This window comes from Mustela erminea, chromosome 6, assembly GCF_009829155.1.
Source record: "Mustela erminea isolate mMusErm1 chromosome 6, mMusErm1.Pri, whole genome shotgun sequence".
Lineage (NCBI taxonomy): Eukaryota > Metazoa > Chordata > Mammalia > Carnivora > Mustelidae > Mustela > Mustela erminea.
The window spans coordinates 7,971,494-7,993,292 of NC_045619.1; the positions used below are offsets into that span (position 1 = coordinate 7,971,494).

General features: G+C 38.8%; 1 protein-coding gene across 4 annotated transcripts in view; it reads left to right on the forward strand.

Annotated features, from left to right (window-relative positions):
- MRTFA (myocardin related transcription factor A) overlaps positions 1-21,799 on the forward strand; it is a 160,479-nt gene that overhangs the window by 56,286 nt on the left and 82,394 nt on the right. The window contains exon 1 of one of the 4 annotated variants that reach the window (XM_032346180.1): positions 3,855-5,291. The exons of the other annotated variants lie outside the window; for them this stretch is intronic. Coding sequence (XP_032202071.1) covers positions 5,246-5,291 — 46 coding nt within the window. The 5' untranslated portion in view covers positions 3,855-5,245. Of the gene's footprint in view, positions 1-3,854; positions 5,292-21,799 lie in introns of those variants that run through there. 4 annotated transcript variants of the gene reach the window in all.

Genomic DNA, 21,799 nt, shown 5'->3' on the forward strand with positions numbered 1-21,799 from the left:
CTTCCCCCCACCCCCCCCCCCATGCTCTCTCAAATAAATAAATAAAATCTTTAAAAAAAAAAAAAAAAGGAAAAGATAAACTCTGGTTCCTTAATTTTCTTAAGCAGCCGGCTCACATCATCTTTCCTCTAAGAAGCAATCCAAGTCTCTTGTAGCCAGAACCAATTGCTGCCTCTCTCACATTTGTTTAGCACCTCGTTTGTACTCTTACTTGGTACTTCATTTTTTCCTTTTTCTTTTTTAAATTGTTGGTAAGAGATTTTCTGCCCTACTTCTTTATAAGGAAGGCCCTGAAGGGCAGAGGCAGTGTCAGTCTGATTCACCCCTGTCTTTGTGCCCCCACTGTCTTGAGGACAGTATTTCAGACAAGCAATGTGAAGGACCTGGCTGTTTATTTATAGCTGTGATAGCCCTTAACATTTACTGTTCTTTGAAAAGTTACCTGAAAATACTGCCTCCATGTATTCTGAGGCCAGAGAGTACCTGTAGTAATGTGTGATCCTCCCAGGGTTGGCGGGTCTCAACTGGGTTTTCCATCAGTAGTAGACTTTGGTCACAGGAGATGGAAGCTGCGCAGGACCTCTAGTGACTTGCTTAGGTGTTAGGTTGTGTTATCATTGGGTTTTCACTTTACCCAAAACCAGGTATCTGGGGGAGAGACTGAACTGGTTGGGACCTATACAATTTCATTATGATGATTGGATTTTTGTAGAGCAGAACCTCAGCATGCACTTGGGAGAATCGAAGTCAGATATGGACATAGGAACAAGATTACATGTTAGTGTACTGAAATCCCACAGAGATCATAAAAGGCATTTGTTACTTTGTATATAGTACCTGTGTATGCTACATTCCATCATAGAAATTAATACCAGTTATTGGTGAAGTTGACGGATTTTGATGGTTAAAGAATTGCTTCTTTTGTAGGGAGCTAGGCTCTCTGTTTTTCTGGTTTCTCCCACTCATTATCTACGGTTTGGGCATTTTCATTGTCAATGATCACTTAATATCCCTAAGGGTATTACTGTGGTTGTCCTTATTTACGTTAACTCTAGACTTGAATGCTGTGGATAATTTTCGTCTTCCTCGTGTAGTTTTCCAAATAGTAGCACCTTCAGCATGTGCTTTATTGAAAATTGTCAGACAACTAACTGCCTTTTTCTGGATAGATAGGGATTCTTTAGTTGTTATGAACTTTTCCCATACTGTTAGACTTTTCTGCGCTATATAGGACTTTTCATTGCATTTGGCATGCATCTGTGAATGCTGTCACATGTCAGACACTGTGCTCTGTTAATGCAGAGGCATTAAGCCATGTGGTAAAGAGCAGTGATAGAGGGGCGCACAGGTTCTGGGGGAGCATAGATGGAGGTTACTTAGCCTATCCATGGAGAGTGTGAGGAGGGTGGGGAGAGTGCCAGGATCATTGGAAAGCAGAGGTTAAACCAAGTTTTGAAAGATTAATTAGAATTATTCGGTAACAGGGATGGTTTTTAATCAAGGCAAGGCTGGAGAGACGGAGCACAGTTTTGAAGCTATCGCTGAAGTACACACTACCACCTTTGCAGTGTTCTTGTGAAAAGCTTTGCGCTAAAGTGGATCAAGCCTCTGTATTTAACTCGTACTAATTTACTGAAAATCTAGGGGATGGAGCAGCATTAAATGATACCATGGGGGTAGTTAGCAAAGTCCACAATGTGGGAAAACAGCCTGGGTTTCTCAACAAATAAACTGCAAAAAGAAGGGAGGGATTATGCATTAAAGGAGATTTAAGAGACACAAGTGAAATGCAGTATATTGTCCCTGTTGGACTCTCATTTGAGTAAATCAACACTAAAAAATTTATGAGACAGTTGGGAAAATTTGACCATTGTTTGGATAGTTGATGATATTAAGGGATTTTTAAAAATTGGGGTGGCAGTAATACTGTGGTTATGTTAAAAAAAAATAGTTCTTTTAGGTGTACAGAATAAAGATGAAATGAGTTGATGACTAGAGTTTGCCCCAGAGATAGAGTGTGGGTTGGGTGCTGTGTGTGGTGGGAGTGGGTAGGGAGGGTAGAAGGGCCACGAATTTTGAAACTAAGTGATAGAGGTCCATAAGCAGCTTATTATGCCATTCTTCCCACCTTTGTGTTTGAGTGTTTCTGTAATTTTTTTTTTTTAAAGCTGTTGCTATACTCGGGGCAAGAAATTTGAAGGACCTGAAATAAAGCACTGGCTGTAAAGACGAAAGAAAGGATAGGTTTGAGAAATAAGTTATGAGACAATTAGTTATACTTAGAGACCTGGGGCTGGAGGGAGGGGTGTCTAAGTTTATGGTTTGGGACCTGAGAACTGTTACCTAACGTAGGGAAAATGGAAGCGATGTATCTTGAGTGGTTGGTGCAGGGTGATACTGTGTGCTTGTTTTGGGACATACGGAATTTCAGATAACCAGATAGAGATGCACAGTAAATTCACAGCTAGATGTGGATGAGAATGTGGGTATTAGTTAACCCTAAGAAAGGATGAGATTGCCCAGGGAGAATATGTAAAAGAGGGAAGGAATGCCCCTGATAGCAGCAGAAAAAGAGAGAGCTACTTAGGATTCTGAGAAGAGAGGTCAGTGAGCGAAGGAAGTACAATTTTTAAGAAAATCAAGGAAATAGGAAGTTTTAAGAAGAGTATAGGAACTATGACAAATCCAGTAGGAAGTCAAGTAGGATAGGGACTTTTCCAGTTCCTCTTGATCATGGGGGTGAGGGGAAGCTTTGTGAATATACTGTATTGATATTCTGTAGTTATCAAGTCCTGTTAGTGTGGATTAATAGAGGCTGTAGCATATTTGTGTTGATTAGAGTTATGACTAAAAGCAAAAGAGCTTTTATTTAATTGGAAATCAAGATCATTACCCTTCATTCCCTTGGTGCCATTAATTTGAAAATCATGTTCACTTGTTCAAAGATCTTATCAAAGTTTACTTTAGTTCTCTATGAAACTTTGCTAATTGGCACAAAAGATAGTGGCACTGAGGTTGTCATAGGAGTTCAGACTTAGAATTGTGAACCTGTCTTAAAGCCAGTTTCCCAGTGAATCTGGTGCTGCGTGGATACTCTTCAGGGTAACTGCAAAATCTTAGCAGTAGGCAAAGATGATGTACCTTGTTGTTTACTTCTTTTAAAGATTAATTTTTAAGATTTCTGTCTTTAAAACTGTTTTCCTTTTCTTTAGCTCTTTTTATCCCACATTGCAGAGGAGAAAATGGGAGTGGACTTCCCAGGAAAAAGCTAGCCGTCAGTCGTACTGTGCTGTCTTACTGCTCCCACCACAATGTGACTGTCCGCGTCTCTGTCGGGCTGCAGTCTTGACAGTCCTGGCCTTCTGGCACTCTTCTACAGCCAAGCGAGACATTTTGGCAGAAAGGACATAGCCCTCTGCCCTTCTTGTCATCCTCTGTACAGGAATCTTATAATTTTATGTTTATTTTCCAGTAAGTACAGAACTGTGAGAACTTGTTTAATTTGAAAAACCCTCACACAGCAAACTGTACAGCCCACATAGGGACAATAGAATGATTCACCCTTTTAAAGATGCTTTTACTTTAGTTGCTAACCTCTGACCAGAGTACCACGTAGCCTGAGAACTGAAATTTACCCATTTTTCATAAGACAGTTGAGAATTTGGTTGCCAGAAGGGGCCAGTGAGAACGCTTCTGTCTTCCCAGAGCAGCATTTAGCCCACACTGGCTGCCACTCGGCTGCCTGTTGAGTCATTCCCACAGTGCTGTATAGAGCTTTTCTGGCTTTTCTTTTAAACATGGTGTTCTTGGAGTGAGAAAGAAAGGAAGTTTTTTCTCTCCTCCACAAAATCTCCCCCACCCCAGATCTGCATTGCTTTCTTTTTTCTAACAACAGAATATTGCCCTCAATCATTCTGAGGCTGTTTTCTCTTCTGAGGTCTCTTGGTGCTCTTGGTGCTCTCATTTATCATTGGTTTGACTGTGAGTGTTTTGGCATTTGCTGGGCTGCGTTTGCAGCAGCAGGCTTTCCAGACACGGGCTGCTACTTAACCAGAAAGATTGAGGAATTCTAACATACCAAACATGGATTTCTAGTTTTCAGATGTTTAGAAGTCAATCAGATATGCCAAAAGGCATCTTTATATCCTTATTATGATGATCAGTTAGTAAAAAGGACTGTAAAGGAAATGAATGAGCTTTTCACTTTAGATAAATGAAATTGCTGTGATTTGAACGGATTTTGGTGTGTTTTGTTTTTGCAGTGGAAGGTAAAATGCCCGTGTTTGTTCTGATTCAGAAGAGCCTGCTCTGTGCTAGTGGAAAAGGAGTTGAAGTTTCTTTCTCAGGAAAGAGAAATTGTTATATATTTGAACTGTTGTCTTATGTGTTCCATACGTCTAGCAAGGTCATACGCATTTTAGAAAAGTCAAATAGCATCAGTAAACTGTTGACAGCCCACATGTCTCACAGAGGAACAAGTTAAGGGGCTCTTTCAGGGGATTGGCAGATCTGAACGACAGATTACAGCTCCAGAATGTATTCAGATGACTTTTTGAAATAGATATTTTAATTGAAGTCCAGGTGGAGAAATAATTGTGCTTCTGTAGTTAAATATTCAACTTCCTTAGCCTGTTATCTATAAATATCACAGCTGAAAAAGCCCCTAGAATTCTTTTTCAGAAAACAAAGTCACCGTCCATACTCACCTGTACGCATGTATGTGCATGTGCCTAAGTCCCATCCCCACCTCCCAGTAATGGGTCAGTAGTTGGGCTGTTTGTTTCAAAAGATTGAGTTTAGTTTGTGTTTAATCTGTTGCTCTACACTGCATTAGCAACAAAGTCCCTTATACTGAAGGTTTAGAACAAAACTTCATCTTCTCTTCCTGAAAAGAGGGGGAAAAAGCAGTTGATCTGTGTTCTGAAGGTCTCTATGTCTCTCCCCTCCCCCCAGAGACGAACAGCAAGGAGGAGGAGCTCGCTCGCTGTTCTAACCACACTTCACAGGGCTTAGCTTGAGCGCCTTTTGGTTTCCTGTCAGCAGTAATTCAGCTCTGTGCCATCTTGACTTGCGTGAAGGGTGCATGAATTGCTAAGTGCACTGAGAAGAGGAGTGAGTTCTCAGTACGAGCATAAGGCACGAGACTGAATTTATGAAAGCTTTGGTAGCCTCTGAAGACAACATCTTCTGTGACTTTGAATTTTTTCATTGATTTGTGGGCCGCTGTTTCTGAGAAGCATCTGTCATGACTCTACTGGAGCCTGAGAGGTTAATGATGGCTGTGCAGTCCGGTAATTCCGTATTTCCTGCAGATTCTATTTTGCCACAGGTTTCTTTAATAAGGTTGGGTATATGTGTACTAGGATCGGCTAGAGACGGGAGGAAGATAGATGGGAGCAAACATACACTGTCCAGTGACTACTGCATGTTCGTATTTCTGCTGTAAAAAATTAGTGATTTTTTCTAGCTGCAAACTCTAGTTACTCTAGTTATTCAGACAGAGCTTTGCTTTAGATGTTTACTGACTTAAGACTGTTCAATGAGGGGAAGAAAACATTTCCCTTTAGTTAAGTGTTTTATTATTATCTGTAGCACTGCTTTTAGTGTAGGATAATTGAGTTGCTTTTGCTGTTTATACATTACTGTCTTTAATCCCTAATCCACACTCTATTTTTATGTCTCTTCGTGAAAGCATGTTTTTAAAATTTTCCTTCTTTCTCATTTTGTGGTATATCCTTTCTGAATCATCTTTTGGTTCTTGGAAATGCTCTTGATAATACAGAAGATTGAGACTCGAAGTTTTGGAGATGGAGAAGTTTGAGCAAGAAAGTAGTCAAAAGAAAAAATGTAGGATTTTTAAAATTCTGTCTCTAAAAACAGTTTTCTCAACTCAGAAATGTCTTTTACAACAGTTTAAAATTCTAGTTTGTTTTTAATGGTTTCCTTTACTTTTAGTGTTTTGAAACTTGTAAGTTAGATATCTAAAAATAGGGAATGTTCTTTTGTTATTTTTAGACTTCTGCTAAAATGTAGTCTGTAGTGTTTTCCTGTTTCAGAGCATATCTTGAAAGATTCATACAAGTGACATTTGCGGACCTCTTCCCATCCCCTGGCTTTCACTCATTGGAATGAGATAGGCTGCTTAGTTTTGGCAGATACTGTCTCTGGCAGAATTGGTCTTACTGTTCTCCTTGGGGAACACTTAGATAGTATGTTGAAAGAGACAGATACCCATCTGAAGACAGGATCAGATGCTATCAGCTTAAGCTTTATGGACAGGGAAGGGCAAAGAGGAAAGATACTGCTACCATTCTGTTCTGTCTGGTTTTACAAATAAGACCATGATGAGTCATTTATTATTTGAGAACTTCTGTTCATACACACTACACTTTTTAGGTTGTTGTCTTTCCTTTTTCTTCCGGGATCTGTTGAGCTCTGTGTTCTAAACAAGATAGTATTATCTGACTGTTTCCTACCTGTCTTTGATGAAATAAGTCCCAGTTAAACAGACTCTCGGGGTTTGTTTTGTTTTGTTTTGTTTCCCTTCTCTGTGTTCTAGTTGTCTGTTGTATGTGGATATTATTGTGGGCAAGTGGATATTTTATCATAGGCAAAATAAGCGAGTATTTGAACTCTCTCTCCCTTCTTTCATTGCTTTGTTGCTTACAGATTATCTCAGTCCAGTAACTTTTCTTCATAAAGGTTAAAGAGTTTTTGCTTTTCCTAAGGGGGTCTCAGTGGTTCCCAGCTGGATAAGGGAAAGGGACTTACTTGTCTTGCCTAAGAGCTGGTTTTCATGTGACATATGTTGGGCAGGGCTAGCCACCCATCTGTTGGACCAACTACTTCATAAAACTTTCAGAGGATAATAGTATGTAAGACAAGTATGGATAAAATTGACAAGGGTGTTGGGTACAGGTAGAATGAAAGATCTGCAGAGAATAAATAACATGTATGTGTACCTCTGTCTTTTGCTTGTGTTCATAGAAGAGAAACTGGGTACAGCAAACTGATTTCTCTAGTACGAGTGTTTCCTAAATGCTCAAAATTTTTGTAAAATTGTTACTGTTTTCTTCTGAAGCTGTAGTCATTATGCTGTACTGCAACAGTAATATGACAGTTGTGTTTAGGATAAATGAAAAAGCACACTATGAAGCCTTGATGAGCTAGAAGCCAATCATTCTTTCTAAAAAGTCAAGACATTAGGGGCTCAGTGGGTTAAAGCCTCTGCCTTCAGCTCAGGTCATGATCCCAGGGTCCTGGGATCGAGTCCCAGATCTGGCTCTCTGCTCCACAGGGAGCCTGCTTCCTCCTCTCTTCTCTGCCTGCCTCTCTGCCTACTTGTGATCTCTGTCAAATAAATAAATAAAAATCTTAATAAAAAAAAAACTTTAAAAAAAGTCAAGACATTTAGACTATGTGAGCCATAGGTTATTCTAACAATACATAGAATATTTGGATTTCCATGAATATGTACTTTATAGATGAAACTACAATTTAATGAGATTTTTAAAATAAACTCTTTTAGACAAGATTCAAGATGCAGTCTTTACCCTATATTAAACATTAGGCTACTGAGTATGAGAGCAAAGTTTCAAGGTATGTTGTTTATTTATTGACGGTTTTCATTTTTCTTTTAAGATTTTATTTATTAGAGAGAAAGAGAGAGAGTACAGAGGGAGAGGGAGAAGCAGACTCCCTGCTGAACAGAGAGCCCAATGTGGAGCTCGATCCCAGGACCCTGAGATCTTGCCCTGAGTGGAAGGCAGATGCCTAACCAACTGAGTCACCCAGGTGCCCCTGCTGATGGTCTCTTACTGACCCTTTGAGATCCAGTTCAGATGTTGCCTTTATGTGACCCCTGTCTGAATAGAGTCAGCCCTTCCTTCTCTCTGTTCCTACAGCACCATCTTTACAATGTAGACTAATTACCATTTTTACCTGTCTCTCTAATTAGATTATTGGCTTCTCAAATGCATTATATTCATCTGTATATAGGTACATGGTAGACACTCAGTAAGTATTTTTTTTTAATAAATGAAAAAATTTCATTTGGCATACTTCCCCTATTAAATAGGCATAAGCCTTTAAATCAAGATTTTATCAGAAAATTTTTGAAATCTGTTTTGCATTAAGAAATGAATCCTCCAGGGCACCTTGCTGGCTCAGTTGGTGGAGCAGGTAACTCTTGATGTCAGGGTGGTGAGCTTGAGCCCCACATTGGGTGTGGAGATTACTTTAAAAAAAAAAAAAAATCCTAGAAAAGAAAAGAATCCTCCAAATACCATCTCATACCTTAGCCAGTCCTTGCCCAGAGCTGGTCCTGTTGAAAGCATGGCTTTCAAAACTGAAAATCTTACACATCTTTGGATGTGCAGTGTGCCGTCTGTCTTCCTGTGATGTGTATTGTTAAATCTAACTGTTCTGATCCAGCCACGATTAGAGGATTAAATCCTCCATCACCACTGTGCAAACCTATCTAGACCATGATTAGAAAACTAATGATCTGAGATAGATATATGGGATTTTTGAAGTTAAGAGTAAGGGTGTGTTGGGGCATAGCACCAACTGATGTAGTTTACAACAGAGGAATGAGGGGGCTCAGCTCTTGCCAACGAATATGTAAGACTTTGACCAGGCAGGCCTTGTCCCTATATCAAGCCAGTGTGGTCTTTGTAGTCTCTAACTCTACAACAGAGGGACAGAGTTCCCTTGTAGAGAAGGGGATTAAGGCAGTTCCCTAGGTTTTTATTAGTCCCTTGACATTCACTTGATCTTGAAGAGGCACAATTAGGGAGTCTGTTTTTTCTCTTTTGTGCACATATGTGTGCACAGCCCCCCCCCCACCAACCCCCATACACTGGACCCAGACAAACCTCAAAGCTTGTCTGTGTATAGGTTATGTCTGGAAGGATCATAAGAAACTGGTAACAGGGGCGCCTGGGTGACTCAGTGGGTTAAAGCCTCTGCCTTCAGCTCAGGTCATGATCCCAGGGTCCTGGGATAGAGCCCCGCATCAGGCTCTCTGCTTAGTGGGGAGCCTGCTTCTACTCTCTCTCTGCCTGCTTCTCTAACTACTTGTGATCTCTGTCAAATAAATAAATAAAATCTTTAAAAAATAATAATAATAAAAAAAAGAAACTTGTAACAGTGACTAACTACTTTAAGGCAGGGGAATGGAGAGCTAGAGAACTGGGATGGAAGACTCTTTTTTATTCCACAAAACAGTCGAGTTCTCTTCCAATTTTACTATGGTATGGAATACCACATAAATTGAAAGAACATATAGACTGTGTATTACAACAATATTTAGAGTACATAAACCCATGGGTACATTACCCAACCCTAGAAATGGAGCACAATATGCACTGAAGTCCTCTTAGTGCCCTTGTTGAGTTATCCCTTAGAAAACTGTTTTCTTTGTTTTTAGCCGTATCTGCCTTTTGAATCTTTCATATTTTGTATGCATGCAAGCTGTTTAAAAATATTAGTAATTGAATAGCATTCCTCAGTCCATTTACTCCCTCAAGAGTGATGCTTATATACTTAATTCTTTTTTTTTTTTTAAGATTTTATTCATTTGAGAGAGAAAACATGAGTGGGGGGTGGAGGGGCAGAGGAAGAGGGACATGCAGACTCCCTGCTGAGCATGGAGCCTGATGTGGGGCTCAAACCCAGGACCCCAAGGTCATGACCTGAGCTGAAGTCAGACACTTAACCAACGGAGCCACCCAGGTGCCCCTTCTTAATTCTTGCATGTTTCTTTAACTTCTAGATCCCTGATTATTCTAATTGCTTCTAAACTGTATATTTTATAATAGTTCAGGTTGGAAGTAGGGGAGTAGTAATTCATAAAAATAAGCTTGAAGGAAGATGGCGGACAAATAACTTTTGCCGTTTTTGGGTAATAGGTTAACTTCTATTCAGAAGGAAAGGCCCCTTGTTTGGGTTCATGTCACTCAGGGATCTATAAGAGCTGGTGAAAAACTTCAGAACTTTTAAGATCCTTTAGAATCTCCTAATAATCTAAATATTAGTGTGGGCTTTTAAAAAAACACAGGTTTGTTTATATTCAAGAGATTTTAGAGCTTGAGGAACCCTTAGGTGTCACAGGTGAGGAAATTAGTCCATTGAGGATAATTTATTTCCTGAAGCCACGTAATTAATTAGTGACAGAGATGGAAGGAGAATTCATTTCCTTACTCCCCTGACTGTGCTCTTCGTGCTGTAACATACTTACAAGAAACCATCAGAGATCTCTGATATATGAGATTGTTTATAATTTTCCCTGGAGATCTTGGTTTTCCTTGGGTTTTTCCATTGCAGGTTTCTATCACTGCTCAGATTGACTCGCATCTTAAGAGTTGGGGATAAAAACCAGTGCCTGAGTGTCTAGCACCTGTCCCTGAGGAGTGGAGTCAGATACTACAGGCCCCAGTGGTTGTCTCCATCTTGGCTTTTTCTTCTCTGGCCTGGTTGATGATCTCATACCTTGATGGTGATCTCAGAAGACAGGTAGGCAGACAGACGGCTTTTGTCATCAGTATTCTGGATTACATCTTACTGCCTTTTCTCTGACTCACTGATTTATCTGGGATCCCCTTTGAGTTAGGACCCAGATCAAAGACATTTGAATTCATCTGTTTGTCTCTATCTTTTTTCCTCCTTTTGTATGAGGCAAACTGTCAAGACCATGAGCCACAGTTTTAGCTTTATTAAATCAGTGCCAAATGAAATAAAGATGAGTTTCATACAGTCTTGTTTTTTTTGGAACTTCATTTTTATGATTACCACATGCATTGTTTTTGAAAGGATTTTCTTTATAATAACAAGGAAAAAAAGACTAAAAACCCTTGCTTTGCCATTAACAACAAGAAATATCTTTCTCTGCCTTTCTCTCAACAAGCTCAAGGGCATTTTCCAGCAGGACTCATAGTTTCAGGGGCCTGGGGCATCCTTAATCTCACAGCAGTCACATAAATGGAGAGGTGGCTGCAGAAATTGGGTAGGTATAGAGGGCCTAGCAAAGAGGAATACATGGCAATTACATAGTGAAAATAAACTTAGTCATGAAATGTTTATAGTGTGTTATAATTTTAAAGTGTTTTATGTGTATTACCTTATTTGATCTTGACAACACCTCTTTGAGGTCTCTGTGTCTTCATATACTACAAAGGAGGAAACTGAGGCTCAGAGAGGCTTCAGGACACACAGTAAGAGATGGAACTGATGTTTCTATTCAGGTTTTTTACTTTAAGCCCTAGTGACTTATATTTTCCATTTAAAATGAAAGTCAGATCAGCTCCCTTCTCACTTAAAACCTTCTAGTGGTTCTCATTCGCAGGAAAAGCCCAAGTCCTCGTAGTGCCTGCAGAGTTTATGTGATCTGTCCGCGGCTCTGTAACTCTCAGACCGCATTTATTCCTCTTCCCTCGCTTGACCTGTCCAAGCCTTACCACTCTCTTCGCTGTCCCTGCATACCTTAGGGAATGCTCCTGTTTCAGGGCTTCAGTACTTGATGATAGTCCTTGCACTTGGGGCACTTTTTACTGGGTAGCCTCGTGGCTTGCTCCCTCACTTCCTTCAGGTCTTTGTTGAGACGTCACTTACTTGGGCCTTCCGTGAGTGCCCTTAGGCAGATACGTTCCTGAGACCAGGCCTTTCACTGGTTTCGTGTAGTAGGCACTATACTAACTGGTGCAGTAGTTCTCCGAGTGTGGTCTGGGAAACCCCTAGGTGTCCCTGAGACCTTTCCTGTAGGTGCAAGAAGAAGGCTTTTTATATATTTATATTAAAATACTATTTACCTGTACGTTGTCCTCATGAGTGAACACTGTAGTTTTTCAGAACTACATGATGTATTTCAACAGGTTGAATGCAGTATATAGGAAAATTCAGCTGTCTTTTAGTAAATTATACATTAGAGAGATTTGCAAAAATGGTAAAACGGTTGTACTCTTTTTACTACTTTTTCTCGGTTTGGAAAATCATCATATTTTTCATAGAAGCATGTCAACGTAGTAGGTTAATTGTTATTTTTTAAAGAAATAATAAATATTTCAGGGGCTCCCTGTGGCTCAGTCAGTTAAGCATCTGACTCTTGATTTTGGTTCACGCATGATCTCGGGATCCTCGAGCCCTGTTTTGGGGTCTGAGCTCAGCATGAAGTCTGCTTGTCCTTCTCCCTCTGCTCCTTCTCCCCCCACCCCACCTCAAATAAAAATAAATCTTTTAAAAATTTTGTAAAGAAGTAACAAATATTTAAAATTTTTTCAGTTTTAATTTCTTACCTGAAATATACTGATGGATATAATCCACATAAAAGCTCTTTGAGGTTCTCAGTAACAATAAGAGGGTAAAGGAATTGTGACATCAGAGTTCAAGAAGAGTAGGTATAGTGTTTGAGAGTTAAGAGTTAAGACTTTGGAACCCAGGTTTCTTAGCTCTGCCACTAATAAACTGTGTGACTTTGGACAAATTACTTAGCTTCCCTGTGCCTGCTATTTCATCTATAAAATAGTAATAATAATAATGATAATGGCAACAGTAATTGTGCCAACCCTAGATAGTTGTTACAAGTATTAAATGAGTTAATATATGTAAAATGGTTATAAAGGTTCTGGCATATAGTAAGTGCTTTATGTTTTTATGTTATTGTGGTTATTTTTGTCTTTTGTTGTTGGGATTTTAAATACTTTTAAATGCAGATAGTTTTTTATTTTTTCCTGTACATTCTGACAACGTGCTACAAATGTTTGACATTTGGCAACTCTCAGGAACTTTTAAAAAAATGCTTCTTCTTTAACCTTGAAAGACTTCTGGGAATTTGTTCTTAGGAAATTATAGAAGATATAAGATTTATGTATAAGGATGTTTATAGCAGTATTATTTATAGTAGTAAAAAAACCTAAAACAAACAGAAACCAAAATTTTAACAGTAGGAGATTGGTTAAATAACTTACAGTGCACCCATGTGATTGGAAACTAATGTAGTCATGAGATTATTTAAAGATGTGGGAAAATATTTACTGTTTATCCATTTAATCCTTAAAAAAATGGATGTAAGGATATATACTAGAATATTAGTAGCTGTTGCTGAGTAATAAGATTTCATAAGGGTCTTTTTTGTCTTTGTTTTCCTCTATGTGATTTTCTATCATAAGTATACATTTCTGTTGTATTTAGATAAAAGCCATATTTAATTGTGTGTGTGTGTGTGTGTGTGTGTGTGTGTACATGTAGGTATAGTTAGTTATAAGAGGAAGAAAATGGCTGAAAGTGTAATATCTTGGATTTGGAGCTGAAACTGTTAATTTGGGACTTCTGAAGTCAGAGCACTGCATTGACCAAACAATGCATGCTGAGGAGGCACTCCATCCCATTAAACTGTTCCTTGTGACCAGTCTACTTTGTATAAATCCTTTTTACATTTTTTGTCTTTGTTTCTATTTTGTAAGATTTATTGAAATTGATCTTTGCAGTGTTTATATTTAGACCATGTTCTTGGCAGAGCTATAGATCCTTCTTGTGTATGCTTAATTACTCTCAATTTGCTGAACCTTTCTGAAGTTTTTATAAACCAAAAACACACTAAGTCATTTTTTTGTTTTTGATGGTAAGAAGAATCTGAGTTCTCTAGGCATTTAATAATGGCATTAGCATAAAATGTTTTAATTATTTGATAGCACATCTTCATTATGTATTTTGTTCTTTGACCCTAGGGTACATGTGAAATCCTCTTGACAATATCTGTTCTTTATCAGAAAGGCAAAACGCCTGTTGCCTCATCTTTATCTTGTAAATAGGACCTGGAGCCCTTGATGAAGAATTAAAATGTTAATTGAATGGATCTTGATTTTGTGAACTGTTATCTTAGTTTACTCTTTTGAGAATCAGTTAAATTATATTTCTCAAATCAGTGCTGTAAGACTAATTTATAAAATATTTGGTTGCGTAGAGAGTATTGAAACTTACAGTGTGAACATTAATTAGGCTGCCCAAACAGAAACCATGACCTCCGTCTTCTAACACCTTGTTACTCAAAGTGTGTTCCGAGGACTAGCAGCATCTTTATCACCTGGGAGCTTGTTAGGGAATGCACAGTCTCAGACCCCCCAACACATACAGTCCAAAGCCTCATTTGAACAGTGTCTTTAGGTGCATGTCAAAGTTGAGAAGTATTGTTTCAACAGACATTTTTATTGACTTTGACTTGTTGGTGTATTTCCTGGATAGGAAGCACTGTTCAAAATGATAAAAATGAGAAGATGATAATGCAGTGGTTGAAAAAATTGTATGTTGTGTAATTAGTATGAAAGCATTGGATAAAATAGGAAACAAAAAAAAAAAGAAGAAAACTTGCTTTTTTTTTTTTTTAAAGATTTTATTTATTTATTTGACAGAGAGAGATGACAAGCAGGCAGAGAGGCAGGCAGAGAGAAAGGAGGAAGCAGGCTCCCTGCTGAGCAGAGAGCCCAATGTAGGGCTCAATCCCAGGACCCTGAGATCATGACCTGAGCCGAAGGCAGCGGCTTAACCCACTGAGCCACCCAGGCGCCCCAGAAAACTTGCTTCTAGTACAGTATTCTGCATCTGAGAATGTTCACAGTTTGCCACTTTCTTAGCCATTTTTCCTTGACTTTTGAGAGAAAGAACAAATAGGTTTCTCCTTGGCATTCTAGAATGTTTACCTGAAAAGGGATCTTAGAGATGATTCTTCATTTTACAGATGAGCAAACTGGGAGCTAAGAATGTTAAGCGACTTACCTAGATCACATAGCTTGGGTTCCCCATGTCCTGACTTTCAGAGCGCTGTTCTTGATACCTCCTGTGCTACCCCTCTGTGTTGCTGAAAGCTATATTGCTAGTTGTGTCTGTTGATGTTGGTTGAAATCATACTGAACAGTTATAAGAATATATCTAATATGCCTCACAACATTGTGGGAAAATGGTGGGGGCTTATGTCTCCTTTCCTTTTTGTGAGCTCATGAATAGCTTCAGAAGAAGACGTTATTTGTCTGGAAGTTAAACTGCTTCTTCTCTGAAGCAGGTGAGCTTGCTGCAATAGACCTGTGCTCCCTGAAGTGGGAAGGCACAGGAGTGTGGGGGAAGGTGTGGTAATCTCCTGTTCTGCTGAGATGACAGTGGTTTTGAGTATTTAAAAGTAATGTTATTTTTCTTTATATCTCTTATTTAAATACAAGTCTATAAATCAGGAAAGGAAACTTTTCAACAAAGAATGCTGAAAGAACTGGGCTAACTCTGTACTCCCCTCAAATTAATCCTTTTCGCATACCATATGCAAAAATTCACTTCAAATGGGTCATAGGCCTAAATGTGAAAGCTAAAGGACACAAAAGGTATGAACTATAAAAGAAACACTCTTTTTTGTTTTTAAATATTTTATTTATTTATTTGACAGAGATCACAAATAGGCAGAGAGGCAGGCAGAGAGAGAGGAGGAAGCAGGCTCCCCGCTGAGCAGAGAACCTGATTCGGGGCTTGATCCCAGGACCCCAGGATCTTGACCTGAGCTGAAGGCAGAGGCTTTAACCCACTGAGCCATCCAAGCACCCCAAAAGAAAAACTCTTAAATTGGACTTTATCAGGTTTAAATACTTTTTAATTTTTGTTTAATTCCATTTTGTACATTGTTGAGAAAATTAAAAGACATGCTATAGAATGGGAGAAAATATTTAGGTGCGTCTGTCAAAGGACTTGTAGAATTCTTAGAACTCAAATAACAAGATAACCTCTGCACCCCGCCCCCCCAAAAAAGAAAGAAAATGGGAAAAGGGGGCGCCTGGGTGGCTCATTGGGTTAAACCTCTGCCTTTGGCTCAGGTCGTGATCTCAGGGTCCTGGGATCGAGTTCCGCATCGGGCTCTCTGCTCTGCGGGGAGCCTGCTTCCTCCTCTCTCTCTCTCTTTGCCTGCCTGTCTGCCTACGTGTGATCTCGGTCTGTCAAATAAATAAATAAAATATTAAAAAAAAGAAAATGGAAAAGACTTGATCAGACACTTCAGAAAATATGGAAATGGCCAATAAGCATATGAAAAGATGCTCTACATCATTGACCATCAGGGAAATGCAAATTAAAACCACAGTGAGGGGTGCCTAGGTGGCTCAGTGGGTTAAAGCCTCTGCCTTTGGCTCAGGTCATGATCCCAGGGTCCTGTAGCATCGGGGCATCGGGGGCATAGGGTTCATAGGGTTCTCTGTTTGGCGGAAAGCCTGCTTCCTCCTTTCTCTACCTGCCTCTCTGCCTACTTGTGATCTCTATCTGTCAAATAAATAAATAAAATCTTTAAAAATAAATAAATAAAATAAAACCACAGTGAGACACCAGTACCTACCCACTATAATGATTAAAATTAAAAAGACTGGCAATACCAAGTCTTTTTTTTTTTTTTAAAGATTTTATTTATTTATTTGACAGACAGAGATCACAAGCAGGCAGACAGGCAGGCAGAGAGAGGGAGAGGAGGAAGCAGGCTCCCTGCAGAGCAGAGAGCTCGATGCGGGACTCAATCCCAGGACCCTGAGATCATGACCCGAGCCGAAGGCAGCGGCTTAACCCACTGAGCCACCCAGGCGCCCCAGCAATACCAAGTCTTGACAAGGCTACAGAGCAATGGGAGTTCATACACTGCTGGTGAAATATAAAATGGTATAATCACTTTTGGAAAACACTTTGGAAAAGAAATTTGGCATTTCTTACAAAGTTAAACGTATTTATTACATTACACAGCAGTTCTACTCCTAAGTCTTTTCCCATGAGAAATGGAAACATTCACATTTGCACATGAAGGTTGATATCATCTTTATTATTAGTGATTCCAAACTGGAAAGAACATAGATGTCCATCAACAGATGAATGGATAAATTGTGGTATATCCATAAAGTGAAAAATTAGTAGCAATAAAAATGAACAAACTACTGATATATTCTGAAACATGGACAAATTTAAAAAACATGCTGAATGTAAGAAGCTGTACTCAAATGAGTACATACTGGCTTATAGCATTTATATAATATTCTTAAAAATGCAGACTCTAGTATCCTTTTCAGTAATAATAATAATAATAATAATAATAATAGACCAACTATTGATACATAAAACACCCTTGGTGATTGTCCAGAGAGTTATGCTGAGTGAAAAAACCAATTCCAGAGGTTATATATTGTATGATTCCATTTGTATGACATTTTTGAAATGATAAAATTATGGATAGGGAAAACAGATTGATGGTCGTCAGGGGCTAAAGACGGGGGGCGGGGCTGGGAGGAAAGTAGATGTGGTTATAAAAGGTCAGCATGAGGAACCCTCGTAGTGTTGGAAATGTTCTGTATCTTGCCTCTTCTGTATCTTGACTCTGTCAATGTCAGTATCCTAGTTGTAATGTTGCACTATAGTTTTGCAGGAAGTTGTCATTAGAGGGGACTGGGCAAAGGAAACATGGGACCTCTCTGTATTATTTTTTGTAACTGCATATGAATCTATAATTACTTCAACATAGAAAGTTTACTTGAAAAATGCAGACAGTTTGGCAGCTTTTCAAAAAATTAAGCATAGAATTACCCTGTGACCCAGCACTTCCACTCCTAGATGTGTACTCAAGAAAACTGAATACATTCATCCACACAAAAACTTGTAGTGGTGTTAGCCAAATATGGAAACAACACAAGTGTCCATCAGTCGATAAATGGATAAACAGAATGTGCTAGATCTTTACAATGGAATGTTACTCAGCCATAAAAAGGAATTAAGTACAGATAAAGTCTATAAAATGGGTGAACCTTGGAAATACTATGCCAAATGAAAGAAGAGAGACATAAAAGGCCATGTACTGTAAAATTGCGCTTATATGAAATGTCCAGAATAGGCAAATTCATAGAGAAAATATACCATTGGTTGTCAGGGCCTGGTGTTGGGGGGACGGGATGGGGTTTGGCTGGCTGCTAACGGAGAAGGGGTTTGTGGGGAGGTAATGAAAATGTTCTAGAATTAGACCGTGATGGTTGCACACCTTTGAGAGTGTACTAGAAACTGCTGGATTATACACTTTGAATATGTGAATTGAGTGGTATGTGAATTCTGTCTCAATTTTAAAAATTGTATAAGAAAAAAACGCAGGTTTCTCTGGAGTGTCAGACAGCAGATCAGTTGTTGCTTGGGGCCGGAAGTAGAGAAGTTAACTGCAAAAGGGTATAAGAGAACTTGAGGGGCTGAAAATGTTGTATGTCTTTATTGTCATAGTAGTTGTGCAGGTGTATGCATTTGTTAAAACGCATTGAACTGCATGCTTAAAATGGGCGAAGTTTATTATATCTAAATTAAACTAAAATTGATTTTTAAAACTTACAAAATTATCTCTAATTGTTATAAGCTTTAAGTTATCTTTAGCTTATCTCTTATAATGTAAGGCTTAACAACTGTTAGGAAAATTAACCCAAGGACTCTGACTTCTGTTGCTAATTTCTCTTACTCTTTTCCACCTAGTCAATTTACAAAGTGAAATTAGATTGATCGGTTTCAGTCATACTACACTCTTGTGCTTTGAATTAGTATGATTCTGTTGCTCCTCTTTTCAAAAGTATGAGTGGGTGTAATTGTTGTAATTTTTGTTAAGTTTATGGAACATTCTGTTGGTTTGTACTGCTGTTTTCCTTTTATGTGCAACAGAAGAATGTTCCGTTGGGTATAACATACCAGATTGATTGCCTTTCACCTCTACTCTGGAGTACCCAGAGCTAATTTGGGAACCAGGAGATTGGAGTTTTAAAATCACTCTTGAAGGAAGTAAGCAAAAGGAGAATAGTTGGTAGCACAGCTAGGTAATGCTTAAAATAAAACCAAACAAGTGTGTGAACTTCTTTCCCACTTGCACCCATCCCTGTCTCCCAGCCCCTGATCTGTTGTGAGGAAATGTGCTATATTGCACAAAACCCTTCAAGGGAACAGTTTTGGGAGATAATTTCTAAGTTAGAAAAACCAGCTTTGTTAGTTGGTTTCTGAATTTTCTGCCTGAGGTTTCCTTCCCCTGCCCTCACTCAGTTCTTGGGCCTAACAATACCTAACCCCGGGAAGAGTGTTTCCTATTGAAAATTCTGCCCTACAGGTGGACAGATCTTCTATTATTTCCCTTAAACATAACCAAGATAGCCATATATTTTTTTTTTCTAATTCCAGTACAATTAACGTACAGTGTTACATTAGCTTCAGGTGTACATCACAGTGATTGAGCAATTCTATACATTAGTCGGTGCTCATCATGGGAAGTGTACTCTTCACCCCCTTCACCTGTTTTACCCATCCCTCTGTCAGCCTCTCCTCTGGGAACCTCCAGTTTTCTGTACTTAAGAGCCCATTTTTTTATTTGTCCTTTTTTTTTTCTTTGTTTTGCTTCTTAGATTCCACATATGAGTGAAGTCCTACAGTATTTCTCTCTCTCTGACTGACCTATTTGACTCAGCATTGAACCCTCTAGATCCATGTATGATGTTGCAAATGGCAAGGTTCTGTTCTTTTTTACAGCTGATATTCCACTGTATCTATGTATACCACATCCTCTTTATCCATTCGTCTGTCAGTAGATGCTTGCATTCATAATTGGGCTATTTTTGAATATGCTGCAATAAACATAGGGGTACATATATCATTTCGAATTAGTGTTTTTGTATTCTTTGGGTAAATATCCAGTAGTGTAATTACTGGATTATAGGGTGATTCTATTTTTAATTTTTTGAGGAACCTCATACTGTTTTCCACAGTGACTGCACATTCCCACCAACAGTGCATGAGGGATCCTTTTTTTCCACCTCCTCGCCAACACTTGTTACATCTTGTGTTTTGATTTTAGCCATTCTGACAGGTGTGAGGTGCTGCCTCATTGTGGTTTTGATTTGCATTTTCCTGATGATTAGTGATAGTGAGCCTCTTTTCATTTTTCTGTTGGCCATCTGCATGTCTTCTTTGGAAAAATGTCTGTGTTTTCTGCCCATTTTTTAATAGGATTACTGGGGTGTTTCGTTTTATAAGTTTTTTTTTTTTTAACATATTTCGGATACTAACTCCTTATTGGAGATGTCATTTGCAAATATCTTCTCCCATTCAGCAGGTTGTCTTTTAGTTTTATTGGTTGTTTCCTTTTCTGTGCAGAAGCTTTTTATTTTTATGTAGTCCCAATAGTTTATTTTTGCTTTTGTTTCCCTTGCCTTAGACATATTTAGAAAAATGTTGCTCTGGCTGATGTCAGAGAAATTACTGAGAAATTGCTCTTTTAGGGTTTTTATAGTTTCAGGTCTCACATTTAGGTCTTTAGTCCATTTTGAGTTTATTTTTGTGTATGGTGTAAGAAAGTGGTCCAGTTTCATTGTTTTGCTTGTAGCTGTCCAGGTTTCTCAACACCTTTTGTGGAAGAGACTATCTTATTCCCATCGCATATTCTTTTTTTTTTTTCCTCAAACCAGCAGTGGCTCAGGGCCCTGTCAAGTCTTTTTTTGATACCACTCCCATTGCATTCTTGCCTCCTTTGTTGAAGATTAATAGACCATATGGTTGTCGATTTATTTCTGAGCTCTGTATTCTGTTCCATTGATCTACGCCTCTGTTTTTGTGCCAGGACCATACTTTTTTTTTTTCATTTTTTAAGAAGATTTTATTTATTTATTTGTTTATTTGACAGAGAGAAGCACAAGCAGGAAGAGCAGCAGGCAGAGGGAGAGGGAGAAGCAGGCTTCCCCAAAGAAGCAGGTTTCCCAATGTGGGTCTCCATCCCAGGACCCCAGGATCATGACCTGAGCCAAAGGCAGATGCTTAACCAACTGAGCCACCTACGTGCCCCCATATTATTTTAGTTACTGCAGCTTTATAGTGTATCTTGAAATCCGAGATTGTGATACCTCCAGTTTTGTTTTTCTTTTTCAAGATTGCTTTAGCTATTCTGGCTAAAGGTTCCATACAAATTTCCGGATTATTTGTTCTAGTTCTGTGAAGAATGTTGGTATTTTGGTAAGGATTGCACTAAATCTGTAGATTGCTTTGGGTAGTATGGACATTTTAATAGGATTTGTTTTCCTAATCCACGAGCATGGAATATCTTTCCATTTGTGTCATCTTTAGTTTCTTTCATCGGTATTTTATAATTTCCAGAGTACAGATCTTTCACCTCCTTGGTTCAGTTCCTTCCGAGGTATTTTATTATTTTTGGTGCACATGTAAATGAGATTTTTTTCTTTATTTCTCTTTCTGCTACGTCATTATTAGTGTATAGAAATGCAACAGATGTCTGTATATTGATTTTGTATCCTGTGACCTTACTGAATTCATTTATCAGTTCTAATAGTTTTTTGGTGGAGTCTGTAGGGTTACTTTGTGTAGTATCATGCCATCTGCAAATAGTGAAAGTTTTACTTTTTCCTTAATGGATTTGGATGCCTTTTGTTTCTTTTTCTTGCCTGATTGCTGTGAGACAGCCTTATATTTTAAAAATGAACCATTAGTTGGGGCGCCTGGGTGGCTCAGTGGGTTAAGACCTCTGCCTTCGGCTCAGGTCATGATCCCAGGGTCCTGGGATCGAGCCCCACATCGGGCTCTCTGCTTGGCGGGGAGCCTGCTTCCCACCCCCCTCTCTGCCTCCCTCTCTGCCTACTTGTAATCTGTCAAATAAATAAATAAATCTTTAAAAAAAAAAATAAAAATGAACCATTAGAAACTAGTAGAGACCAAACAGGAAAATGCAAAGACAAATCCCAAAACATTCAGAGGCATATTTCTAGAGTATGGAATTCTAAGTGGA